The 27,420-nt window shown below is 42.8% G+C and overlaps 1 protein-coding gene across 1 annotated transcript in view; it reads left to right on the forward strand.

Moving 5' to 3' along the window:
• LOC119441919 (DNA polymerase alpha catalytic subunit) overlaps positions 1–27,420 on the forward strand; it is a 123,207-nt gene that overhangs the window by 30,302 nt on the left and 65,485 nt on the right. Inside the window, exons 14-20 of the mRNA XM_037706583.2 lie at positions 1,191–1,228; positions 5,423–5,539; positions 8,933–9,017; positions 14,985–15,139; positions 17,889–18,002; positions 19,134–19,303; positions 25,596–25,725. Of these exons, the coding sequence (XP_037562511.1) occupies positions 1,191–1,228; positions 5,423–5,539; positions 8,933–9,017; positions 14,985–15,139; positions 17,889–18,002; positions 19,134–19,303; positions 25,596–25,725 (809 nt within the window). The remainder of the gene's footprint in view (positions 1–1,190; positions 1,229–5,422; positions 5,540–8,932; positions 9,018–14,984; positions 15,140–17,888; positions 18,003–19,133; positions 19,304–25,595; positions 25,726–27,420) is intronic.

Raw genomic sequence — 27,420 nt, forward strand, 5'->3', positions numbered from 1 at the left:
GTGTGCCGCTCAGCGCTCCGATGCCTCGCAGCGAGTATGACCCTCGTTCTCAACTCTTCCCCTCCAGCCCCTGCGGCGGTGACTGCCGACACTACACACACGCTTTTAGTTTTGAAAGTTGCTGTCAGCTTGCAGAACATCCCAAGTCCATCTCCAAACATGTGTAACCATGCTAGCACGAATGAAACACCTTCAGCGCGAACCCATGAATCGCACAGTGATGAATCTTACGTGCCACTACCTCAGTGGGTCTTTCTGCAAAGTGTGGATGGGGCATGCAGTGGTTGTGTTAAATTCAAACTGTGATGTAAAGAACCATCCAAATGAATTTTTGGGTCAAATACGTTTTCGCTGATCGTGGAATCTTAACATGCCATTCATAGAAAGCCCTTGTCTACAAGAAAACAAACTCAGCGGCGCAGCATCTCAAGTTTGACATTTCATGCCCGGTGCCACTCATTGAGAAGATGAACTGTCATCCACGCTTTCTTTTGGACTAGGAGGCCTTTCGTATTCTTGAAGCAGACTTGCTATCTGCCCTTGCCAATAACGAATGGCCACAGTTGGCACGATCCTTCAATACGCGCATTGACCAAAACTGAATGCACCCTGGTCATTTTTCCTCCAAGGCATGTACTACCCTTCAGATTCAGTGTCTTGTTTTACAGCATCTGCCAAAACAGTGTCATTTAAAATCAGTCGTCATTAAATGTTTCTGACGAGATGAAAAGTGATTTCATCTCTGTTAGGAGAAGCACAGTTTCGCGGCGCAACACGGCGTTCAATACATATCTGATGTGGCAGTGAATGAAAGTTCGATGTACATGTAGTACATCGCCATACTTTTGCACAAGATTTTCGAGGAGAATATACAACTGTTTGATATATCCGGGATCGATTGTAGAAGCAAAAAAATAATAAAAATTTGCGGTGAAATATGGAAAGGAAAACGTGGCGGAACATAACTGGTACTATTTCCATGCAATAGTAGTTATTGCTTCTCTTTATTCATTTTTCTATTTTCTTTTTTTTTTTTTCGGGAAGTCCTTTGCAGATATTACAAAAGCCATTAACATGGCTGCATTATGTAAAAAAAATATTTTGGCTGCCTCATATTTCTTGCTTTCTTCTCTGAGATTCCATTTAATGTGGTGTGTTTCTTTGTTCTCTTTTTTCCCTGCAATGCTCAGTACCTCCAAGTGTTCCAGTCAGCTGGTGCAAGGTAGAGGTAAGTGTTTTAGATATCATTATTGTTATGGTATACCAGTGTAAGTGTACCAGAGAACTGGAAGAATGCCAACATTAGACTAATCCATAAGAAGGGAGACATTAGAGAGTTGAACAATTATAGGCCCATTAGCTTGCTTTTAGTGTTGTATAAAATATTCACCAAGATAATTTCCAATGGAATAGGCAACACTTGACGTCAATCAACCACGAGAACAGGCTGGCTTCTGGAAGAGGTATTCTACAATAGATAACATCCATGTCATCAATCAGGTAATTGAGAAATCTACGGAATACAATAAACCCCTCTATATGGCTTTCATAGATTAAGAAAAGGCATTTGATTCAGTAGATATACCAGCACGGCAGTCGTAGAGGCATTGCGTAATCAAGGAGTACAGGAGGCATACGCGAATATCTTGCAAAATGTCTACAAAGATTCCACAGCTACATTGATTCTCCACAAGAAAAGTAGAAAGTTACCTATCAAGAAAGGGGTCAGGCAAGGAGACACAATCTCTCCAATGCTATACACTGCATGTTTAGAAAAATTATTCAAGCTCTTAGACTGGGAAGGCTTAGGAGTGAGGATCAATGGCGAATATCTCAGCAGCCTTCGGTTTGCAGATGACACTGTCCTGTTCAGCTACAATGGGCACGAATTGCAACAAATGATTAATGACTTTGACCAAGAAAGTGTAAGAGTGGTATTGAAGATTAATATGCAGAAGTCAAAGATAATGTTCAGTAGCCTGGCAAGGGAACGAGAATTCAGGATCGCCAGTCAGCCTCTAGAGTCTGTAAAGGAGTACGTTTATCTAGGTCAATTACTCACAGCGTACCCTGATCATGAGAAGGAAATTTATAGAAGAAAAAAGTTGTCGCAGTTTCACCTGAAAGGCAAAGCATCAATTGCGATAGCAAATTTGTAGAGAGCTATACGGAGTAATGATAGTAGCTTTATCAGCTGTATAAACTTGGACATGCAGCAGCACCGGCAACACGCAGAACTGTTGTCGACGCCGTCGGCGTTTTGCTCGCGTTCGCACAAAATGCGTGCGGCGTTGGTGACTGTTGCCGGAGCCTCTGATATAAATAGGCACTTGGTGCCGCAGCTAAACGTCGCCTCCCTTTCCTCCCCCTCCCCCCCACGGCCTTTCGTGCGTCAGAAGAAGGCGCGTTTGCTCTACATATATGGTGATTGTAAAGGAGGAAAGAGACGCCTACTTCTGCAGTCCTTAAGGGAGCACGGAGCAGAACGCGCGTTTGTTCTCCGCCCTGGGTTCACTCTCCGTGAAAGTGCGCGTCCCTCGCGCCCTTTCACCCGCACATACAGCGTTCGGTGGCGCGCGGCGACGATTTCATCTCCATTGACGTCATACGGAACCTCACGGCGACGCCGACGCCGACGGCAGAAATCTGCTTTGGAGTGTCCATATAATTGCTATCGCAATAATAAAATTGGATTGGAGTGCATACGGCAGACATTGCCAAACACTGACTGGGAGCTTACCACTATCACTGAAAAGAAAAGTGTGCAATCATTGCATTCTACCCGTGCTAACATATGGGGCAGAAACTTGGAGGTTAACAAAGAAGCCCGAGAACAAGTTAAGGACCACACAAAAAGCGATGGAACAAAAAAAATTTTAGGCCTAACGTTAAAGGACAGGAAGAGAGCAGTGTGGATCAGAGAACTAGCTGGGATAGCCGATATTCTAATGGACATTAAGAGAAAAAAAATGAAGCTGGGCAGGCCATGTAGTGGGTAGGATGGATAACCGGTGGACCATTAGAGTAACAGAGTGGGTATACCAAGAAAAGGGATGCGCAGTCGAGGACGGCAGAAAACTAGGTGCGGTGATGAAGTTAGGAAATTTGCAAGCGCAAGTTGGAATCAGCTAGCGCAAGACAGGGGCATTTGGAGTTCACAGGGAGAGGCCTTCGTCTTGCAGTGGACATAAAAAAATAGGCTGGTGATGATGATGATCGCTAAAGTGTGCTTTGTTCAAAAGCTCCCTGAAATGAATAAATAAAATGGCCAGATCATAAGATCTTGCAGTCATGAACAAGTGAGTGTAATAGTATTACTCCCCTACATCCTAAAAGTAGAACAGACATCACGACAGCAGCAAGAACTCGGGAAAAGAACATTGCTTGCAGCATCTCCCTTGATCCTTGCTGCTGTCTTGTTGTTAGTGCTGCTTTTGAGATATTGGCTTTGAACCGATAGCCTGTTTTATGCACTGGTACTCCTCTGTTCACATCAGAGAACCTGCAGTCTCTCAGATCAGTTGTTTTTAGTCCTGCGTTGTAGTGCTGGTTTTTGTTTCAATCAAAATATTACTTGTCATAAGCTTCATTATCTTTAGCTACCTGCTGTTGTTTACTGTTAATAGAGCTTCCTGCAGTAAAAATGGCTTTTAATTACAAACCTCTTTCTAATGTTTCAAATGGGTGCAGCAGCTAGAAGCAATGGTGGAGAAAGGAGGAGAGGAGAGTAGAAAGTGGCAAATTGTATTCTTACAGTGGCAACAGTGCAAATCTGTCAAGGGCATTGAGTAACATGCTTGAAAATGGCCATAGCTGGTGTAGGCACACAAAAAAGACAAAACAGCATGCAATTAATGCAATGCAGCAAATCGTTTCCTTGTGCAGTTAAAAACTTGTATAACTTACAGATGCTTTATGGCAACTGCAGCGCTCTAAGGGTGTCTCTGAGGACTTATTTAAAGTCAGTTCCAGGGAGTTGTAGATGGCGAAAACAGACAAGAAAACCTAGGAAGTGATGAACAGCACATTTTAGTTTGTAATAACTTGACTAATGCAAAACACTGCCAGAACATTATTGCAGGAGGAAATATATGGTTATCAGAGGTGAATTTTTAACAAATGCTTTTGGTGAACTATTGTGTAAGTGGTACTGTCGTAAGCTTCCCGTTTGGGCTTTTATTTTATTAATTTTGTAGCAGTATTTTAATCGCTACTCTTCTGGGTGCTGGCATTATCTATTGCAACGTTGTAATGCTCCAGTCATTTGAAGCTTTAAACGTTTTGCTCTGCCAGAATCATAAGATCAGCAAGTCATGTAATCCAGGATGTATAATTACAAATGTGATGCTTGATGTTATGTTACGGATGCATGGAGCTGCCAAACCTGTGTGTTCTGTGTGGTCAAGACATTGATCCAGTTATAAAACAAATTAACTGAGCATGATACATTGATGGTAGGGTTGGTCAGGGGTGAATATAAAATTGAAAATTACTTTAACTGCTCAGAGAAAGAACAAAATACATGTCCTCAGGAATACATATGTTTAAATTTGATAGTTAAACAAAAATATAGCCACAGATGTCGAATTTTAATTCTCTGCATCAGGATACCTTATAAATCTACACACACACCTAAAATAAGGCCTGCTCAGTTAGATCACTGCAAGCTTTGCAAAAAGCTATGTGCCTGATATTCGCTGATAAATCGCTCCATATTGCAGCAACAAAGCCTTCTTCAGCTGAAAGAGTGTGCTCCCTCTGAGAGTGAAATGGTATGATTAGCTAAGTACTGCTGGTCAGGTTTGCAGGTGCTTGAAATGGCCAGATGACAGCTGCAGCTTGTAGGGACCTTTGCTTCAAGCAGGTGCCAGTAATCCCATTATATGTCTATATATCTGGCTATGATTGAATGTTCATAAATATGGGCTATCAATGCCTACAATCAAGAACTATTTGGAACCTTGTATATTCAAAATCATCTGCTTAGAGTAGACTTCCTCTTAAAAGGAACTTAAAAGGATTGTGGATCTGTTTGTCTCATCGGACATTTACCTAAATAAGTTCACTGCATTTATGAGAATTACCAAAATACACATATTGTTCACCTTAGCAGAGATTGTGTTAAGGGTGCCTACTGGTATTCTTATAGTTATTTTTGATCATTGTTCTATTTATTGCACTTGTTTCTCTGACATGTATTGTAAAGTTCGGCTGTCATAAGCACTTTTGTTTCTTACCATTATCATTGTCTTTTGCCACATGGCTTACTCATTCACTTTAGTGCTATCATTACTTTAGTTATGACTGTTTAATCATAATTCATAACAAATACCAGGGCTGAACAATTGAGAGCCCATGGGCACATGAGGTTGGCTTATCATCAATGTTGCATCGTCATATTATAATTATGGTTTCATTGCAGGTTGTGCTAAACAAGCCAGAGAATGTTGTTGTTTCTAAAGCAGAGGCTCCACCACCCCTTGTTGCAGCAACCCTGAGTCTGCGAACCGTCCACAACCCAGTCACAAGTCAGAATGAGGTTGGTCATTTTGCTACCTTTAAGGACTTGAAAACTGACATTATCACACTACAAATGGAACTGCAGAAATTTCCTCTTACTCCTGCCCTATGCCTGCAAGTTTCCTAATCTTGACATCTCTAATCCTTTACCAACCTGAACTGCATCTCTCTTCCCTAGGCACTCATCCTGTTCTTCCTCTCGACCACCATTTGTGTGTTGTGTGTACTGATAGCTCGTTCAGTTCCACTTCACCTTAATCTTCACTGGAATATCACTACCCATCATTATATCTGGATTATTTATTACCCATATTCTTCTTCACATTTCCTTGTCACTTACGGGTGACTTCCTAATTTTATTTGCCTTAAAGGCATCCTGATGGTATGTGAAATAAAAGTCTAAGCTATTAGCTATTATAAAATTCCCTCAATACTTTTCATCTGGTCATGAAACTTCCCCGAAAGTTTCATATAGGGACAGAAGGTGGCACCAGAGGCGCGCTGGCGTAAGTAGAAGGTGAACAATCTGCCGCACCAGATGGCCGGGCTGCGCGATCACACAAATCTTTCACAAGGAAAGGCGCCTCTCCCACATTTATTTCAGCATGTTTGTAGAGTGAACATGCCAACATGAACTTTTGGCAAAATAAATTAAGGTGCGATGCTTTTGTGTTTAAATTATACACAGCACCGTTTTATGATTGGCGTCGCCCCCCTCCCCCCTAGTAGCCTTCCTTGAACAAACTGTTTAGTTCGACTGTCTCTATTTGCACTTTGTCCAGTTAGTTAGTTGGGTAAGTCAGTTATATTTGGTTAGCTAGTTCATGTGTTAGCTATTAGTTGATTAGTTAGAAAGCTAATTAGATTTGCTTAGTTATTATAGTAGGTTATTAGTGAATAATTTTGTTAATCTCTTAATTTTGTTGAACTAAGTTAGATAACTTAGTAATCAGTTGGTTAGCTTTGATTAGTTAATTAGTTTTGTTAGAGACCTTGTTTACTTAGTTTAGTTGGTGTTTTAGTTATTATTAGGTAATTAGTTGACTGGTTGAGTTGGTTTTGTTACTGTAGTTTGTTATGTTCCTTATTATTGTGTTTAGTTATTTAACCCTTTCACTGCCACTCCCGAGTATACTCACTTTGTCTTTTCCGTGCATTCCCTGCCTCTCAAGAAGTAAGTCGCACCCCCCTCAAAATGGCAGTTTTTCTGGAAAAAAAGAATATATAAGTCGAACTGGTGTATAAAACACACTTGTTCTTTCGGTTAGCAATTTTTAAAAATTACCGGGAGTGAACACAGGTCACGCGCAAATGTATGAGTGCCATTGCGATAGCAATGATACGGACACTACAGGTGCATTTCTGCCGTCGGGGTCGCCGCAATATTCCATCCATCGCGATGAATTCCGATTGAAGTCCAAGGGCGATAACATTGTCCTTGCGCGCTGTATACTGTATGTCCGAGTGAACCGGTGAGTCGAATCGCGCACAAGGGAGGAAAGCGGGAAGGCAGCACAGGAGGGGGGCGCCTGTGGAATCCATTCGGCGTCTGCTCCAGTCCACCTTCTACTTGAACCAGTGCCGCGGTTTGCCCACTGCAGGCGCTATATGGACCTCTCCCATAGCGTTACGCAGAAGTTTCGTGACCAAATAGAAAGTATTGAGGACCCTGCTATTACCTTATCTGATAACAAATGATGTTGCTTGTAGGCCAGCCTAGATAGGAGGATATGATCTTGTCACAACACCTAGTGCTGTCATGATTTGCTTTGCTAATGTTGGTGTTGTGCAGGTTAGAGTACGTTTTGCTTTGTGGGTGTATGTGTGATGCAGCGACCATGGTAATGCCATTGTGTGTTGCAATTCATAGTGCATTCAGGAGCTGGCTTCATTGGTAGGCATAATTAAACACACCATTGACGCATCATCTTTAGGGCATGAGACTACTAGAGCCAGCATGCAGATAAACTGATCACATGTTGTATACCCGTATAATCTCTTATGAAGGACAGTCTTACCTCTGAAGGCATTTGGAAGAACACATTACTGTTTAAACAAATATTGTTGCGTGACCGTGCAGCAAAACGCATTATGAGCTCTAGTTATGTAAGTCTGATGGTAGCATGAAACAAAAATACAGTCAACATCCAATTTTTCGGACTCCCTAGGGGCCGTGAAAACGCCTGAAAAATCGGGCAGTCCGAAAAAATGAATGCATGCTTTTACTGGCTCCAAGGGCTCAAATCGCCACAGTTACGTCCGGAATAGTTCTGAAGGTCTGCCAGTACACTTATTAGGCGTGTCGGTGCTCGTACTGTGACAGGAACGGCAGGTGTACGCGTGCGGAATACATACTGTGTATCGTAACAATTGCCCCTTCTCACTCTTGGTATGCTTCACTGCATAACACTGCTGTATAGAGGGGAAACTGACCTTCAGGAACTGGCATTATGCAACGCATCATGCTTTCCGAGCTTCGAAGCCATTGGCGAGGATCACATAGGCGGCGTCAACGCCATTGCTGACAGCGGCGAATTCTTTCAATGAAAAACACGGCACCGAACCTCAGGAAGCTTGGTAGCAAACGTCTAAGTAACTAGGCCTAGCGTTACCGTGGTGGCTACGCCTGCCAGCGGATCTGCGTGCGAAAGCGCCTGTTCGAGGAGCCGAGATAATCAAAATGGCGGTGGTGGTAGCTTCGATAACGTCGTTTCAGACCTGCGGTAATGACAGAAAGTCCGGAAAATCAGACAACAAAGCGTTTTTGCATCCGAAATTTCAGACGTTCTCATACATTGACTCTAAGGCGCGAAGGCGTCCAAATTATCGGGCATGTCCAAAAAATTGGGCGTCCAGTAAATCGGTCGTTGACTGTAATTGCAGTGAAGACCACTGGAGGCACTGCAACATGCTAATTGGTTAAAAGAACACATGTGCAGAGTGCTAGCCAGACAACTTCAGGAGAACTGAAATGGTAAACATGGTTCTATAGTTTAGCTAAAAGGATTGATAGCTATAACAAGGAAAGATCTTAGCACATGTTCACAGGCGAAAGCATGCGGCACGGCTTTTACAGCTGGCCAATGTAAATGAAATTCTTTCTGTTTGCAAGCTTATTACTACACTTGCCTAAGGCGGAAATGCAAAAAAAAAAAAAAAAACTGGAAGCATGCTTTAAGCCATGATCTGCCCTCAAGAATTCATAAATGTGGTGCATGTGTTTTAAAAATAATTCTTTTCCAGTAGGAATTCAGGCATAATTTGCCAACATATTTCACTTAAATACACAACTGCCTTAAGTAAATTGCACACTTTAGTGTTGGAAAGTTGTAGAAGAACATTTTACTAATTGTACTTTTATTTCATCAGAAGTCTGTTTGCATTTTAAAACCCAATAGGTTTCTCTTTCCAGGTTGTTGCTGTGTCAGTGCTGGCTCATCATGCTTTCCCCATTGACAAGCAGGCACCCCAGCCTCCTTATCAGACTCATTTCTGCGGTGAGTCTAAAATAAAGCGTGTAAAACGCTTGAACTTTGCCAGTAAAGACTGTTTGTACAGCTGTGGTCACAACTATTACATGGTTAAACTAAGGTGGCCTACCAGTCCTAGCTGCCCAAACATGTCTATTACAACCCACCCATCCCTGCTCCTTAATTATGTTAATAGAAAAAGCGATCCTTGTTAGATTTGATCCTTGTTAATTCGGAAAATCACTTAATTTGGGCTTACCCTCTGTCCCAGCAAGCATATGCATTATTTAGTGGCATCAAACTTCGAACTCTGAGGTATTTAGCCATGCATCAGTTGACCCAAATCACCCCCAGAGGGCAGCAAGCATAGAGAACGCTTAGAAGACAATATGTTTGTACTAACTTAGTGCATAGAGATTTCAGTAGCTCAGAAAAGACCTTTATGGATAGCATTTCTAGATATTAAAGGAGCTTATGACAACGTAGACAGGGAATTGTTGTGGGATATTCTTCAATACGAAGGCATAGATGACGATTTCGTGGAGCTGCTGAGGGAGATATATCGAGACAACCAAGTACAAGTGGCATGGGAAGGCCGAAAAGGAAATGAAATGGTGGGAATTCACCAAGGATTGAAGCAAGGATGCCCTCTGTCACCATTGTTGTTCACGCTTTACGTCAAGGGCATAGAAAGGCGACTGGAAAACAGCGAATTAGGTTTTGATTTATCCTACATGCATAATGGACAAATGGTGCAACAGAAGGTCCCTGGACTGATGTACGTAGACGACATTGTGCTACTAGCGGACAATAGAAAAGATTTACAGATACTTGCGAATATCTGTGGGAACGCAGCAACAAATCTAGGCGTTTAGCACAGAGAAATCAGGGATTATGATCTTTAATGAACACACGAGTAACTTCGTGGTGTCAATTCAACAGCAAGTAATACCCATAGTGAAGCAATATAAGTACCTCGGCGTACACATAAACGAAGGAAAGAATTACTCAAGCAACCACCAAGATAATCTGAAAATAAAGGGGAAGCGGAATGGCAGCAATAATGAAACACAGAGCACTGTGGGGCCACAATAAGTATGAGGTGGTGCGTGGAATCTGGAATAGAGTAATGGTGCCAGCACTAACATTCGCAAATGCCATTATATGCTTAAAATCGGATATATTGGCGGGTTTGGAAGTTAACCAAAGATCAGTAGGCCGGTTGGCTTTGGGAGCACACAGTAATACGACAAATGAGGCAGTGCAGGGTGACATGGGTTGGGCCTCTTTTGAAGTCAGAGAAGCACAGAGCAAAATTAGTTTTGAAGAAAGGCTCAGGAACATGGATGAAAATAAATGGGCGGCTAAAGTGCACAAGTATCTCTACATGAAAAGCGTGGACACAGAATGGAGGAAGAGGTCAAGGAAGTTGGCAACCAAGTACAGGATAATCGAAACTGTAAATAGACAACCAGGGGTCATCAGAAAGAAAGTGAAAGAAATAGAGACCGTGAATTGGATGCAAAGAATGGAAACGAAAAGGACAATGGAGATTTACAAGAATGAGAAGAAAGAAATTAGAAGGGAAAATCTGTACGATAACACAAAGGGCAGTGCCTTGCTATTTGAGGCTCGAGCCGGTTGCCTAAGGACAAAAACATATCGGAACAAATATTCGGAACTAGATGAGACATGTGTATGCTGCAGTAAAGATCCAGAGACCACTCAGCACATCCTAATGGAATGCGACGGGATCCACCCAGCGAGAACCGTAGGTAACGTGCAACTCCCAGAAGCGCTTGGGTTTAAAGTGGAAGGAAACATAAACAGATCAGCCGTAGAGATCAGCAAGAGACGATTAGAGTACTGGTGGAAAAAAAGCAAGGAAAAGATGGATACAACCTGATCTCTTAAAATCATAGGCAGCGGTACAAGGTAAATTTTTGAAAAAGAAAAATGATGAGAGGTATACAAAAATGCTAGATAAAGAACATGTATAGTAGACCTGATTAAATCAAGCAGGCTAGGTGACTATTTGTCGCCGCCCCGTTTCAAAGGGGATGCCAATAAATCATCATCATCATCATGGAAATTTACGACACAAAAGAGCAAAAGCAGTGCCAGCATCCAATGGAAACGAAGCAGCGGAGTCTCCATCTCCATAGTCATCAGCAGCCATACAAAAATCCACTCGAACCCACTTATAACAGTATTCATGTGCCAAGAAAATTTCGTTGCTATAACCGATAATTGTTGTAACTGGGTTGCACAAAAAACACAAAGGGGATCGACATCAAACATGTTAATTAGACAGAAAAAGTACATTCAGAGCCATTCATAACGGTGGCAAAACCATGAACTTTTGTGTTTGTTCTGTGGTAAAATAACCCGCTTACTACAATGTTCTCATTAATCTGGCTACTGGCTGTCTGTGCCAGAATGCAGAATGCTGGAAAAGAAGAAAAAAAAAAAGTGCGAGCCACCACCACATCTGTGTGCTCCTCATCTGTGTACTCGGCACACCTTCGCCGCTTAGTGAGCTTCGTGCACCTCTCTCCCATCTCCCTTCCACCCCACCGACTCGTGTTTCGAAGATATGGAAGGGAGATGAGCACAAGGCTGGCTATGCAGCAAAGGCGTGCCAGGCGGCGTGCACAGAACACAATGCGGGTGTGGTGAAGGTGTGTCGCATGCATGCAAGTGCGACGACTCTCTCTCTCTCTTTCTGTTTCTTCCTTTTCTTTTTTTTCCTCACAATTTTGCATTCTCTTCTTTGGGTGCAGGCACCCAGTAGCCAGATTAACGTGTTATAACTTTAATTATGCGGCATGGGAGCATTGTACAGTTGACTTCCATTGATTCGACCCTGGTGGGACCGACGTAATTATAGTATGAAAATTTGGCGGGTTTAATTAAGCAAGGTGCGGAAGAAATTCCAGAACACACGGCTGATTTATTTCGCAGTATTAGCCCAATTGTAACATGCACCCACTTTTTATCGGTCCAGAGTATCCGAAGTAGAAAACTAACATAGAAACGACATTACAGCTGCTAAACAAAGTAGAAATCTAACAAGCACACAATATCTTAGCAAGAAAAATAAATGTGCAAGGGTCTAATGTGATTGCACCAGCACAATGTGGAGGCTGGTTTACTAAAGTCGACTTGGCCTCATGGCGTTTTGGAGTCAGCTTCGCCGCAATACATTCGTGATATGCGCTAAAGCATAGGAAGGTCAGAAAGGCGGTTTTAGTTTTGCATCCGATTGCACAGCTTATGCAATTTCAGGACAATTTTTCTGAACAAAAAAAAAAAGACATTATAATCGTGTAAATACTGTATTCAGACATATTCAGCTATGATTATTGCTTGAAAATCTTCCTATGGCAAGCTAAAAATGTCCATTTTCGATGGGAGATGACGTGTGCTCAACGCGTTCACTGTTCCCCAAGCTCCTCCGAGACAGGTGCTGCCCCTAATGAATTCGCTATTGGGGTCACTATTGCATACCTGCCGATTCTCCCGAATCGTCCAGGAGCCTCCCGAATTTTGAACACATCTCCCGATTGTAGGGACACGACCTCAAATCTCCCAAAAAGTCGCCGCCACAGCACAGAGCTTGGTTTTCAAATTTTTACGCCCTATCGCTATAATCCTATTACGCCCTGTAATATATCCATGCAGGAACGCAGCGCGGGAACAGTTAGTCACCAGCATGCACCTTGAATCGAAGTAGCGGCCGCCGGCACCACCACGAACGCGAGCAACCGGCTGGCGCTGCCATATTGGATTTTCCAGATTGGCTCGTCTCAGGCTGGCTCGCGCATTTTTAGCAATCCATGCAGTCGTTATATGATCGTGGGCACGGTAGGCTTCACTTGACTTTGTCAGGTCGTCGAGTTAAGTGCGGAACGCCGAACTACTCTGTGTTTCCCCGAGTTCACTTCAGACCGATAGAGAACTATTGATGACTCTCTCAGAAGCCAAGTAGCTGCAAGTATTTCTGAAATGATACGCGACTGACTTCACAGGTGCACGTGGTATATGTGGCCGACTTCACAGGCGCACATGCGCCTGTGATGTGAGCGTTGCGCTCAAGGGGCGGGGGTCAAACATCTTTACACCAACCACCGCGCGGCGGTCTCCCAAATTTTCATGTTGCTAGGTTGTTAGGCTTGCTAAAGAGGTCAGGCGCATGGGTGCTGATTTGTCAAGTTTGAATTATCCGGCTAAGGCATATTTTAGAATCAAAATAACGAAGGTTTAGGCCCTGACAAATTCATGGGCACAGGCCGGGACCTTTAATCGGGATCGAAATAAACGAAAAATTGAATTAACGGAACTCTATTGTAGTAAGCTACTCATTTTACCATAGAACACGCACACATCAAAGTTCACGCTGCTAGGGCTGCTCATAGTTACATCCTATATATTGTTAAAATCAGTATTGCTATAAGTGGGTTATACTTTAACAGGAACACTTCATGCCTTTTTATGTTAAAGCAAATAGTTTTCTTTGCCTCTTATGCCTATTTTTGAGGTTGGTGGTTGCACTTTCACTGCTGATACAAAGGTGCCGATGCACTCTCATGCAATCGAGTTGCAGAGCACATTCATCACCAAACTAGCTCTTTGAGATGCACAGGCAGTCGTATAAGAGCTTAGTCTGAAGGTTTGAATACTGTGGAGGAGCACTTAGTAAGGACAGCCTTCCTCTTCTCCCACCTTCCTCTCTCCCTGTGGGGGTTGCAGACGAGGGCTTCGGCGGGAGATGGCATCTTGCACTTTGCACACAGGCACTCGTGTCACTGGAGACAACACACGTATGATGATTGAACTTTCTCTGTAAAAATTGCTGGGGCTAGACGTCACATTTGTGGTTCATTTGAGAGGCAGTGACAGGCACTTTATTTTTTATGTATCTTAGAGTCATTGCTGTCATAGTTCAGGTGGTTCCTTGGCTTTGGGGCTGGGTTTAGTGCCATACGTAGCCCTTACATCATAGTGGTCCAGGTCTTGTAACTTTTGTTAAAAATGACATGTCTTATTATTCACTTTTTGGCTAATTCAATTGAAAATTTGTGGTTTCGAAAATTTAAAATATAATGCTATGTTATGATTCTTGCATTCTGCACTGACTGCTCTGTCTCCGAAGTCATTAATTTAGTTTGCCAATTCTACTGTGACAGGTTTGACTTTACAGTATTTACTTATTCACTTACTGTCAGGGTGTCAGAACGAAATGTTTTTCATTCTGGTTTTAGTTTCATTCCACTGAAAAAATTTACGTAATGGTTCATAACAGCTTTGGTTCGCACGGAAAATTTTCGAAGCGCAGTAACGATAAAAGCATTATTTATTTTTCTTAATAAGTGAATTACGAATTCTGAGATCATGCTCAGTGCGTCGAGTCAAGGCACTGAGCATGATCTCAGAAGTGAGATCATGCTCAGTGCCTTCATCTCGTCTAGTGTACTCGCCAAAATGCGAGACCACTGTTCCGATAAAAACAAACTTTAATGAGCATAAACGAACGATGAAACTTCATTAACAAGGCATTGTACCCGTAGAGAATGAAACAATAAGCTCTTCAACGCTCAAGCCCTTGATTTTGCTACGATGCTGATCTGCTAGTGCCGAGCAGCATGCTTAGTTTAGTCTCTCAGCCGGCTATCGCGCGCACTATCCCTGCCTGTAGTTTAGTCTCTCAGCCGACTATCGCGCGCACTATCCCTGCCTGAGATATGCGCTGATGCTGATGTTTCCTTATGTCTGTTGTTTCAGATTGCCGACTTTCCCCATGAACCGAAAACCGATAAAAAATATTTCAGTTTCATTCCGAAACAAAACAAGAAGTAACGTTTCGGTTACGTGTCGGTCAAAAATATAGTTTTTTTTCTTTCCGTTTTTTTTTTTTTTCGTTCTGACACACTGCTTACTGTTTAATCTAAAGGCTAATCATTTTAAGCAAAGCACTCTTCATTTCTGTTACAGCCCTCAGCAAGCCATCTGGCACAATTTTCCCATACCGTTTTATGAATGAAGTGGCCAACTTCAAGAACACCTCTCTGGAAGTGATGGACTCTGAACGTTCTTTGCTGACTTTCCTCATTGCAAAGCTCCAGAGGTTGGACCCTGACATCTTAATTGTGTGTACCAAATTTGCTTGGTTCTTTCTTAATATATGCTAGTTTTGGCATGTTGAGGCTGGAGCCAACATTTCAACAAATGGACTTGTCTTTGTCATGCTGACAGCTGATGAAGTCTAGTGCCTTTGTCAAGACGCTGGCTCCAGGCTAAGGGGCTTCCCTTGTTCACCTTCTGTTGATCACTTCATCTCCGTCTTCCTGTGAACCCTGTGTCTTGTTGGGACAGTCTGCTGACCGTTGTGCATTGCTGTACTTGTGTGCAGACTTTTGCTTAAAATGCTAAACATAATACAGTTAAATCTCGATAATCAGGTCTTGGGTTGTTTGAAAATTCAGTTAATTTGTAGAATTTGTGCAGTCCCGTAATTTCTAATGTGAATTATGCTGGAAAAGTTAAAAAGCTCGTGTGCACCCATCTAGATAAATCGTAGGTTCCGGTTGTGGCCTCTGAGACTGGCATGCTGTCAGAAATATGGCAGCTGAGACGTGTTTCCGGCTCCTGCAATTTCTTTCATCTAGTAATAGTGATTGGTTATGGCACTTACAGTACATAAATGCATGGCTATTGCGACCAGGCTCAGAAAGAGCATTCACTGGGGCTGCGATTTGGACACCATCATTTGAGCTAGCGCTCGATTCCACGATGTAGGTACTGATAAGTCGTACAGCTCTGCGAAGTACCTACGTTGTGTGGGAGGTGCATGTTAATTTTATGTTTCCACCCGCTACAGAAATGCAAATGAGGGCATCATCAACATCATCAATAAACGTCGCGCATTTGTGTTTCTGTTTCTGGTTTTTCCTGTGTAACTACTAGCTGTGTGACATGGCATGCATTGCCAAGTTTTCTCCACTGCTTGTGTGCATACAGTTCCTTACTACATGAAGAATCTCGGCCACGTGCGCGTTTCCACTCGCTTACGGAGACTGCGACCTGAGTGATGGCCTAGGCAGACTAGTTGAACACAGAAGCAGACCTGCTGACATTTTACGTGTGAAAGACGAAGTCCATGTTATGGCATGGACAATTATGTGCCCACTCCTGGGCCCATTTTAGCAACGGTTATCTATTCCCTGAACATTGTCCACAGCTTTCTTGAGTGTAGCAGTGGTCACCGAGATGGTCCGCATGATTAGCGGGCTAGAAATCAGTATCCTTAGTGCTGAGAACTGCTTTACTAAACAATCCCTCATCAGTGATTGCTTCTAGTCTTGCGGCACAGAAAATAAATGTGACCTGCTCGTGTCATGCAGTTTTGCACTTCTTTTTCTGGGTATTTTTTTTTTTATTTTTGGGCAATTCGAAAGTCCACTTAATTTGAAGATATATTAACGAGGATTTACAGTAGATTACTTGTCATAAATTGCATTTTAATTGATCAGTTGCCTGTGAGCAGTAACCTTGGTGTCGACTGTCAATTACTATAGTTTCTTTATGCAACAGAAGTTGTAAGCAGCATCCGTCTAGTACTATTAAGATGCAGTTTTTGGTGGACAGTGATGACCACAACCACCTTGGCGTTGCCACTCTCTTCGTATGCTCATCGGAACAGCACACGCTATACTCTAGTATGCACCTTCATGTGCCAAAAATGCTTCATGTGGTCCATTATTGTGGCAGGCTTCATTTAAAGTGATTTCTCACCTAATTTCGCCCATAAAGCACACTTAGCCACTAAACGTCTGCACTCTGCAGGAAAGCCAGCCTCTCAATAGCAAGGGGCACTGGATTGCAGACAGCGAGGGCGCACTTTTTTTTTTTTTTGGCAGCGCCACTCCCATTTCGAAGCTTATTGCCTGATAGCAAGTGCGATGATGGCGACTGGCACAGGGTCAAATGCCTCCGAGTTTACGGACATTTGATGTGGTATAATAAGGCACAGGTTGGCAAGGACAGCTGTTGGGAATTACTCAATTTTCCAAGTTAACATCAGCCAAACGCACAATGTTTTAGTGTAATGGCCTTCTAGTCTAGTTTTGTAATATTGACAATGTAATTGCTATGTTCCAACATATTAAATAAGCCAACTTGCCATTAAATGCATGTGCATACCAATATTCAATTCTGTATTTGAAGCTAAGTATTCGTATTCAATTTGTATTAGAAAATTTTGATATTCGCACACCCCTAATTTTGCATTTTGCTCACAAGTTGGCACCACGGCATTTCACACTGGTGGCATGGAACGGATTACCACTGCCGATTACAGCATATTAAAGCTAGATCTAATGCACCTTAGTCAAGACTTTAGCCTCATTGTATGTTTGTCATTTCTTTATGAGCGCACGTTTGTATTTATTTGGACAACAATTTAAATTTGCTGCTACTTTTCTTCGCGATGCCACGTCCCTGTGACTGCTCCACACCACGACGCGGCAGCGCAACAAGGTCTGCCTCTCGCGTCATTTGAATATTGCATGTGGGTGGTTGCCGCACTATGCTTGCTACCAACAGCAGCTTAGAGCATGCATCGTTCAAAACGTTTAGCGTCTTGTAATTTCATTAAGTCCAGGTGTATTGACGAAAGGTGTGAAACAATGATGTGACATCAAAAGCATATGTGGCAAAAAGATAACCAACAAAATATTCTCATATCCTTACTTACATTAGTGCATCTGACAGAATAAACCAGAACTGCACACACATGGCAGCAAACATGCATTTTGGGTGTCTTCAAATATTTATTTGGATTGTTTTTGCTACTGGTGCCTTTGTTTTGGACTAACATTTTTTCTTTCATTGTCTTAGGGCCATGACATTCAGAGCTTTGACCTGGACGTATTGCTTCATCGCATGCTTACGCTCAAGATTTCAAACTGGTCCCGCCTTGGGCGGTTGAAGCGAGGAAATGCTGGTGCCCTGGTGAGATTAACAACAGTTTTGTTCTGCTCACTTCTTTTTCTTATAAACTTTTCCCACAACAGGGACTGATACAAAGTGAGAAACTACACCATGTATGAAAAAAACTAATTAAATGTATGAACTCATATCCTCGGGTGTCAATCATGAAGCTGCGACATACTAGTGGCACTCGCATAGTGGCACTCGCATTTGCTGCGACATACATACAAGGCACTCCAGTTAATCATAGCATTGTGAAAAGGGATCATTTTAGGACTAATGCAGTTCTTTTCTTTTTTTCCTCTCTTCCTTATGCTTAATATGTTACAAATTTTATGCTTACAGATTTTAATTGCGTCTGCTCGATACTTTTCTCAACTGAAATGGGTTATATGTATTCCATTATAATGTATTCAAAGGCTCACCCTAGCAGGCCTTTGGGAGCTTTCCCTGCTCAAACACAACCAAGATACGTGAAATTACCATGAAGTCTGTGACAGTACATTGACGTCATGGGTGTGGTGGTTTGGGCGTCAAATTCAAGATTTGCCTCTGTTTTTTCTTGTACTAAGCAACTTTTTTTCCACCAATCAATCTCCGATAGAGTTTTTAAATGACTACTCTACCAATCTAAGCTGATTTGATGCGCTGCTTTAGTGCTCTTTTAAGGATGCCTTGCTTAGTTAAAGTTGCCTTCAAATTTAAAATCACTTGATGCCACCACATGCTTCATGCTCACAGAGTGATGCATCATGCAATCGGCGCCTTATGTGGTTTAATTACTTATGTGGCATCATGGCCATAGGCCATCGAGTGGTACGTTTTGCAGCTGTAAAGGAGACAGTAGCCAACAGTGGCGCACCGACAGGGTTGGGGTTTCGGGGGTTGTAACCCCCCCCTGAGGCCGACCTAACCCCCACTTTTGTCTAACCCCTTTTCTTTCCTTGACCATTTGAGTACTGCAACTAAGATATAAGACGCGCAATCGTCTGCACACTCGCAAAAAGCGCATTTTTTGACAATTTCCCGTGAAGAAATTGAAATTAGTGCTGTTTAGATGGCATTGGAAAACTGTCAACACCCCCCCCCCCTCCCCTGGCAGAGATCCTGGGTGCGCTACTGGTAGCCAACATGCTTGTGAATCGTGTGCAGGGCAAGACAGCTGACAAGCAGATTACACCTGGTCGCCTTGTGTGTGATGCCAAAGTGTCTGCCAGAGAGCTGGTGCAATGCAAAAGCTACGACTTGTCTGAGTTGGCCAGGACATTGCTACATAAGGAATATGTGCCGCTCACTGCAGAGCAAGTCCTGGACATGTACAGGTACGTTTTTGTGAGTAGCACATTGACAGAAGAGTGACAGATTTGCCCTCATTTTCTGAACTCGTAATATAGGAATGGAGCCAAAAACAGTTTCTAAATGCATGTGATAGTAATGCCTCTCCTTCAATTCCAATTGCAATTTTTTTAGATGCTAACCCTACTTAGACCTAAGGCTGGCATACTGGGAAATCACTAGGTTTGCACACGTCATCTTGCACTACATCACAAGAACCTGGGTAAATCAGTTCAACCACGGCAACAGATAATTGCGTAAAGACTTGAGGCATACTGTTACATTTAGTGCATAATGAACACTGTTTCCCACTAGAAATAAACCCGCTAGTTGAGACCCAAAAAAAACAAACCCCGTGATACGAGCTCCCAAAATCCACTAAAAGCTCACTAAATGCAGACAACAATGAGAATCACGTTGAGAATGTTTTATTGCATCGAGGTAAAACACAGTTGCAAGAAAAATTACACTGGGAAGAAAGGTCTGTCTCTTTTTGGCTATAATGGAATAAAAGATTTAAATTGTAGAGGTGTACCGAACAGTACATTTCAAATCGAATATCAGAAAATTTAACAGAAACTTTTATTCTTCCAAATTTTGTGAAAAACACAGTGCTGCACATACTCTGGAAGCTATTCACATTAGTACTTCACAAGAATCTTGTTAGCTATCAGTAACTTGGGTGCCTATGAATCAAGATGCATAGTATGCCCTGCTCTTAATAAAGGCAACACCAAATTAGTGTGCCTGCATTGATAACTCAATTCCTATATGAAGGTCTGGAAAATACTGTTTATCGATGGAATTTCTTTCAACTAGAATTAAGTGCTTTTTTTCCCTGTGGAGCTGAAGAAATAGTGAAGTTGTCCTAAATACCAATGGGGTTTTCAGTTAAATAGTGGGCCATACTGGCCATATAGTGGACAACCTTCCATTACTTAGAAAGTATTGCTTTCAAGCTTTCTTCCAGAAAACAGAAGGGCTCCCCCCCGCCCCCACCACGCTCTATTTTCTTTTTTTTTTTTTTCTTTAATGTCCGCATCCATCTGCTTAACTGCGTCTGCATCCAGGGGTCAGCGCACTGTCATATAATATATTCAAACCCGCCATGCCAATCTAAAGCTGTAGTCTTGTGACGGGTCTTTTTTAATATATATATAGTCTTGTGACGGGTCGCTCGAGCTATGAAAAAGATACCATTGTACACCTATGAATTGCATTTGGAACGAGGGCCACTGTACGGTATTTCGTAAAGATGGTGGCCGTGAACATGTAACAGTCATCCCATGCACTCGCTTTCATTGGCGAGGCAGTTTGTCAGCTGTATGAGAATCATGCGACCGCTGTGAACATACCTGCGTTGATTCGGTAACCGTAACTTTAGTCACCGACACCCGACGACGCACCTCTGTAATACTAATGGGCTAGACAGTGTGGCCAATGATGTGACTGTGACGAAAATTCGCCGTCAGCCAATGTGATAACGGGCCGCAAACCGTCACGGAGCTTATCGCCAATGTATTTCTACAGGTGGCTCATCAGTGATTGGTCGCGATATAACGTGTACGGACTACATTGACAGCCGTTGAAGCGGCGTTGGGGTCCGTGGTCGACCTGCTGGAAACTACTGCAATGGAATGTCTGTCAACTAGAATTAAGTGCTTTTTTTCCCTCTGAAGCTGTGAAGTGTGTGGGTATAGAGAGCTCCCAAGTGCACGGATCTGCGTGCGGGAACACTGAACTCGCTTATTCAATGCGATCAGCGTGCCTTGCGGTGGCTAATCAGGCCGATCAGCACACATGCTCTCGTGCTTTCCATGCACGCTGCTGTTCCCTCTGTCCACGTCATCGGCCTGGATGAGCCTTGTACCGATAAGAGATTGCATGCTGTGGGAACGCTGCACCTATGAAGGCACCGACCATGGCCGGGTCATTCACCATAGGTGCCGATATTCAAAAAATCGGATATTCGAGTATTCGCACACGCCTAGTAAAATGTCAGTATTATTAGAGCATTTTCTTGTGGGACTGTGAAGTGCGGAAACATATTGCAAAGCGAAACGAAAATAAAAATTAATGGAAAGGGATGCTTACAGTCACTAGCTGAAAAACGCGTTGAACTACTGGGTAGTGATTAAAATTACATAAAAATGTCCTCTGTTTCATCTTGATATGGTCGCGCCTCCTCTGTGTGTATTTGTTCGCTGGCGTGGCTAGGTCTAGGGCTGGTGCCATCACTGACCTCGTAGAGCTCCATCATGCACATCTTGTGAACAGCGTGCTCGGGCAGCGTCTGACTGAAGCAGCATTTATCGTTCAGCATTCAGCTGGCATGAAGTCACAATAGTGGAATGGGCGCACATGAAAAAGATTGAGGCTTCCTTCAACAGCGCATGACATCTGAGGCTTATTTTGTGGTATTTGCAGTGTTGCCTGTCTACTAGAGGAAAACGGTTCAGCAGCCAAAATATGTTTCTTCATAGCAGCGTGCGTGACTAAATCCACGTGCTTTACAGAAAGTTCTGCTTTGCAATAGTGGCACTTGGCACGTCTGGCGTCACCTGCAACTTCCATCATCCAGTGTCGAAACGCTGGCAGCTGTAACCATTCCTTCCTAGATTTTTGCGTGTATTACACCACAGCCATTTCATGAGGTGAAGTCCCCTAAAGTATGTCTGCGAAAATAGGAAAGAGTGAAACTGCTAAGAACTACCAAAACTGCTAGGGAGCTATAGTTCAGAGGTGGTACGGGGACTTAGAGGAAGAAATGCAAAGCACACTGTGATGAAGATGATAAGTGTCTCTAACTTCCAAAGGGGCATGGATAAGCTGCACGTTTGCGACACATGAAGTACGAATTATCGTAAAAAATGTAAGTTTTTGTACCGCCAAGAAAGAAGCCAGCATTACATGAAAACCGTGAAAATTCCTGCCACCCACAAGAGAACTAATTTTCCCGCCGGGCAGCCCGAAATGGTCATGGCTTCATGTACGCTGTCTTCCTGTGCATTCTGTGCTAGAGGTCGCATAAACGCTAGTTTCAGTGATGCGTTGAAGCGGGAGGCAGGAGAAGCATTCCCTCCCCACTTCCTGCTCTCTTCATAATAGTGTCCCACTGTGGGTGACACTACCAGCCACTGCAGCGGAGCAGATGTGAAGATATCGTCGACATGGCAGAAACCATATCTTTGGTTACCGACTCAAATTCAACAAAATGAAATGTTTTTACCCATTGAAATTAGTTTTTGATTGCCTGATAATTTGGAAAATTCTACGGCCCCTTCTGTGTGAGAAAAATCTGTCGGCGACAACTTATTTGCAAAAAAAGGTCGAATCTCAATATAACGAAACTTCAACATGACAAAACAAGGTACCTATTTTACCAACTTCGTTATATCAAAGTTGAAATGTATTTTGAATAATAACGGTATCTTTCAAATCAAATACTATTTGAAGTTTCAAATATTCGCACATCAATATATTTATGCATTTCAGCAACCACACATCTCGAGTGCATTCATTTTGTGAGTCAATGTGATAGTCAATATTTTTTGTAGTAAAAGACTACATTCTGTTCTAAAGGAACCCAAAATTCAGTCTGGCAAATTTCAAGAAATATTCCTGTGCCAGAAAGGCCCTAGCGCAAGAATATAAGACTTCAAAATTTGTGATGTCATGTTGACCAACCAGTGCTGAGATTTCAGGAGGAAATTAAAGAAAATTGAAGTTTTACCTCCACTTACTTCTGTAATGACACACCTTTTTCTGCCAAATTAATGAAAATAAAGTTTTGAAACAATACTTTACCAGTCTACAGCATTGCCGGTGAAACCAACAAAACAACCATTCACTGCCCCCTCTGCCATCAAGATGATAAGCTTACGGATGCATCACACTTGCTGTGGGTATGCCCAGCCACTACAACTATTAGGCGTCGTCATGCTGCCCACTCCATAGTCACCATGCATTGAAAACAACCTGCAGCCATGGCTGAACAGCACTTCGTATTGCACACTATGACATTTAGGAAACCATTTCGCACTCGCTTCTGTGAAGAAATGAGCATGGCCGTATTTTTAGCCCACCCATGGGATAAACATGTCTTTTCTACTACTAATAGACAGTTTTAGAATAGCATTAGGCACCTTACGTACATTAAATGCAAGCCCTTTGTGGGACGCTACCGAGCATTTCTGTTGGTCACTTATAGAATAATGTACAGGAACGCAAATGTAAAGAAGATGTTAAAAGACAGAGTGCCATCTGGTGCCTAGTGCCAAACATGTCCATGCCAAAACAATCCGTTAGGGACTGTCCTGTTGTTTCAATGCCAATGCGTCTCATCAGTCTGATAGATGCCAAAATCTCCGTAAAATCTTAGAAATTAGACACATTATGTGCTCGTAACTGTCGTTTCAGGTAGGGTTAGAGGAAACAAAAGCTTATTAAATTCAAAGCATTTCTTGGCAAACATTTGCCACTTTGACAGTATTTATCTAGCCGCCTACGTCTTAGTGCTCTCATGGTCGTTTCGTTAACTTGGTATTTATCAAAGTTGGCATGGTGTGACAAGAGTGTATGACGAACATAAATAGTAGGCCATGACATGAAAATCATGACATGCATGTCATGTAGGTCATGAAACAGCTGCCAACGTCTTGGTGGTCTCATGGCGGTTTAGTTAACTTGGTAGGTACCAAAATTGGCATAGTATGACAACAGTGTAAGACGAACAGAAATGATAGGTCATAACATGAATGTCCTGACGTGTGTCATGTAGGTGATGAAACATCTGCCTAAAATGACAATGACCCAGCGAAAAAAGATTCACACTCATAAACCACTGGAATGAGTTTGCACGTGGGCACAAAGTGAAGGAAACACTAAAGGATAATGGTAGAACATAGTCATGACCATGACTCAGCAAAAATGACAATGACTCAGCTAAAAAATATTAACCTTAAAAAACCAGTGAAATGAGTTTAGACTTCGGTCATGAGCATGACTCCAAAAGTGACAATGACTCAGCAAAGAAATTAACGCTCAAGAACCACTGAAATGGGTTTGGACGTTGGTACTAGATGAAGTAAACACAAAAGGATGGTGGTAGAAGCCATAGTCATGACCATGACTCAGCAAAAGCACTGAAATGAGTTTTGACGTATATGCTAAGTGAAGGAAACACTAAATGATGATGGTAGAAGTTATAGTCATGAGCATGACTAAGGCTTTTGCCTTAAGGTCTCTGAGGCGTAGCTAAAGGGACCCCTGAGGACTCGTGACATGAATGCCATGACATGCGTGTCATGTAGGTCATGAAACAGCCGCCTACGTCTCCGTGCTGTCATGGTCATTTCGTTAACTTGGTAGACTGCACGCTGCTTCGCATACCATCGATTCCCACAGTGTGTGGGATCTGCCGGCTTTTTTCAACAGTTAATGGCGAATAATGATAGTGGCAGCCACCAGTGCTGCCATGTTAGCCAATGCTGTATCTTAGCCTATGTAAACAATATGTACATGAAACTCACCAAATAATGGACATTGACATAGCATACGTAAACCACAGAAACCCAAAAAAGTGGCACGTGTAGTGAGGACAACGCAATTTTCTTGCGTCTTGCGTACATAATGCATTTACATTTGCTTGCAAACGCTCTTCTAAAGCTGTATTACAAAGTCATTTAGTGGTGCTCTTTGCCCTCTTTAACCCTTTCAGTGTCACTGACACTGATATGTTTCCGTATTTCTGTCCCGCCATGTCGCTGACATACCTCATGTTTTCCACTCCAGTGAAATGTGCGCATAACATGAAGTTGGCAAGCTCCTGGCTAGTTCCACCATCTGTTGTATATTTCTAGAAGCATATTTTCTTGTCTCTGCTGTTGCTCAGTGTAGGTTCTGTTTAGCACACTGTAGAACATGCCCCTTAGTGGGGAGTGGCTGCACCGAGCAGTGCATGCGTCCGCAGATGGGAGGGGTGGCTCTCGGACTTTGCGCACCGCTAGCGTGGCGATACTTTGTTCAAATATTGTGCAATGCAGTGCAAGGCCACCACTCTTGCGTGTTCCTGCCATCTGTTGTACTTTAATATAGGAAATCTTTTTCGATCCTGACACAGCGGTGCTATCACGAAAGCGTGCATGTCAGAATGAAATTAGGAAAAGGTTAATGCCGCCAAGCTTCTGAATGTAGAAAAGAGAACATTTATTTTGTTATACTTGTCGGAGAAGGAAAAAAAATTGAAAAGGTCAAGCTTTTCTTTCTCACTCTTTGTAGAGATTCTGGCCAGTTGTTGAAACTTGTGGAGCTGACCATGATGGATGCCGACTGCTGCCTGCGTGTCGTCAGTGAGCTGAATGCAATTCCTTTGGCATTACAAATAACAAACATTGCTGGAAATGTCATGGTAAGTATAATAAATGAATGTTGATTTAATATTAGTGCAACTTCCTCTCGTTATTTCCACCATGTATTGTTGCTTGGATATTGCATGTGCTAGGTAGAAACACAAGCTGTTATGCCCATTTGGCATACTTAAGTATGATGTTTTCAAATTTGAACATAGTTTTCTTAGTTTCAGTAGATGCAAAAGAAATGTTTCTTTTCAATGCATTTAACAAAAACGGGGATGACGACAACCTTGGTTGTTATTATCACAGCATATTAAATGCTTTACTTATCGTCATGCTGTTTCAGTAATGTAGGTATTTTATAAATTAACATGCCACTGACAAAAATGACCATTGCATGTTTGTCATTTCGTTGTTACCTTTAGGGAAACAGGATTCGAGAAACCTGTCACCATTAAATTGTCTTTAGACTTTGCATCTATCTCCCTGTATTTGTCATGCCTCTTTCTTTCTTTGTCTTCATAATGGTACTTTGCCGCCTGCAAATGTTGTTAATTGCAGAATTAACAATGCATCCATTTTAAGGATATTTGTGAATATGCTTAGGGAGCACATCACTGGTTCTAGCAACTGGAGTTTTGAGAAAGGGGAATTACAACATAGGTATACAGTGAAATCTCAATATAACGAACTTCAAGGGACCGCGGCAAATTGTTCGTTGTTCTGAACGTTCATTATAGTGAAAGCCCCAAAATTATCCATTCTGCCCGTCATCCCATCAGTTTATCAGTTGTCACCATGTGGGCTTTCCACGAAAACGTCGCTGTTGGCTCTCGGTTTGCGCTGTTGCTGTTTTCTGTGGATTTCGCCACTATGCACCAGCGAAGCACCGTAGGGTAAGAGTGGTGTGCGCAAAAGAGACGCTGACGCCGAGAGAACCACTGACAAAGAGGAAGCTCCATGTCGCCTCTAAATGTTTCTTTTATTGCGATAGCAATTATATGGACTCTCTAAGCGCACTTCTGCCATCGTCGTCGCCGTGAGGTTCCATATAAAGTCCAGCGGCGATAAAATCATCACTACGCGCCGTATGCTGTATGTTCGAGTGAAAGCGCGCCAGGGACATGTGCTTTCACGGAGAGTGAACGCATGGTGGAGAGCAAACGCGTCTTCTGTCGTGCGAAAGGACATGGGGGGATGGGAGGGAGGGGAGGCGACATTTAGCTGTGGCACCGGGCGCAAGGGGAACTGGCGACCCAATGTCCCACGCGAAAGGAGGAAAATGAGAAGGCAGCGCAGGAGGGAGGGGTTGCAGCTTCTACTCTACCTGCAACTGCGCACTCGTACTTTGCGTGGCTGCAAGCCATCGCGCGCACCATATCTTGAAAGTGATCTGTACACAGCACCTACCTTTGTATGTGCTGTGCTTTTGCTGCTCAGTTTCCGTTGAAGCGATAAACCACACGAACCTTCGGTCGCTGCTGCCACGCTTGCTCACGCCAGCATTTTGACAGTGGTTGTCTGCGGTCATCGAGTGTCATCTACAGTTAAACCTGGATATAACGAAATTTACAAATTCCCGGAAAACTTCGTTATAAAGAGGATTTCGTTATATGCAGGTTCGGCACGAAAATTCGAAAAAGAAACGCTTACCGTATTTACTCGATTCTAACTAGCCCTCAATTGTAACACGCACCCATTTTCCGTTTTCGTCGAAGCACTCATCCTTGAAATGTCACACCAAGTACCGG

This window comes from Dermacentor silvarum, chromosome 2 (assembly GCF_013339745.2).
Source record: "Dermacentor silvarum isolate Dsil-2018 chromosome 2, BIME_Dsil_1.4, whole genome shotgun sequence".
NCBI classification, from domain to species: Eukaryota; Metazoa; Arthropoda; class Arachnida; order Ixodida; family Ixodidae; genus Dermacentor; species Dermacentor silvarum.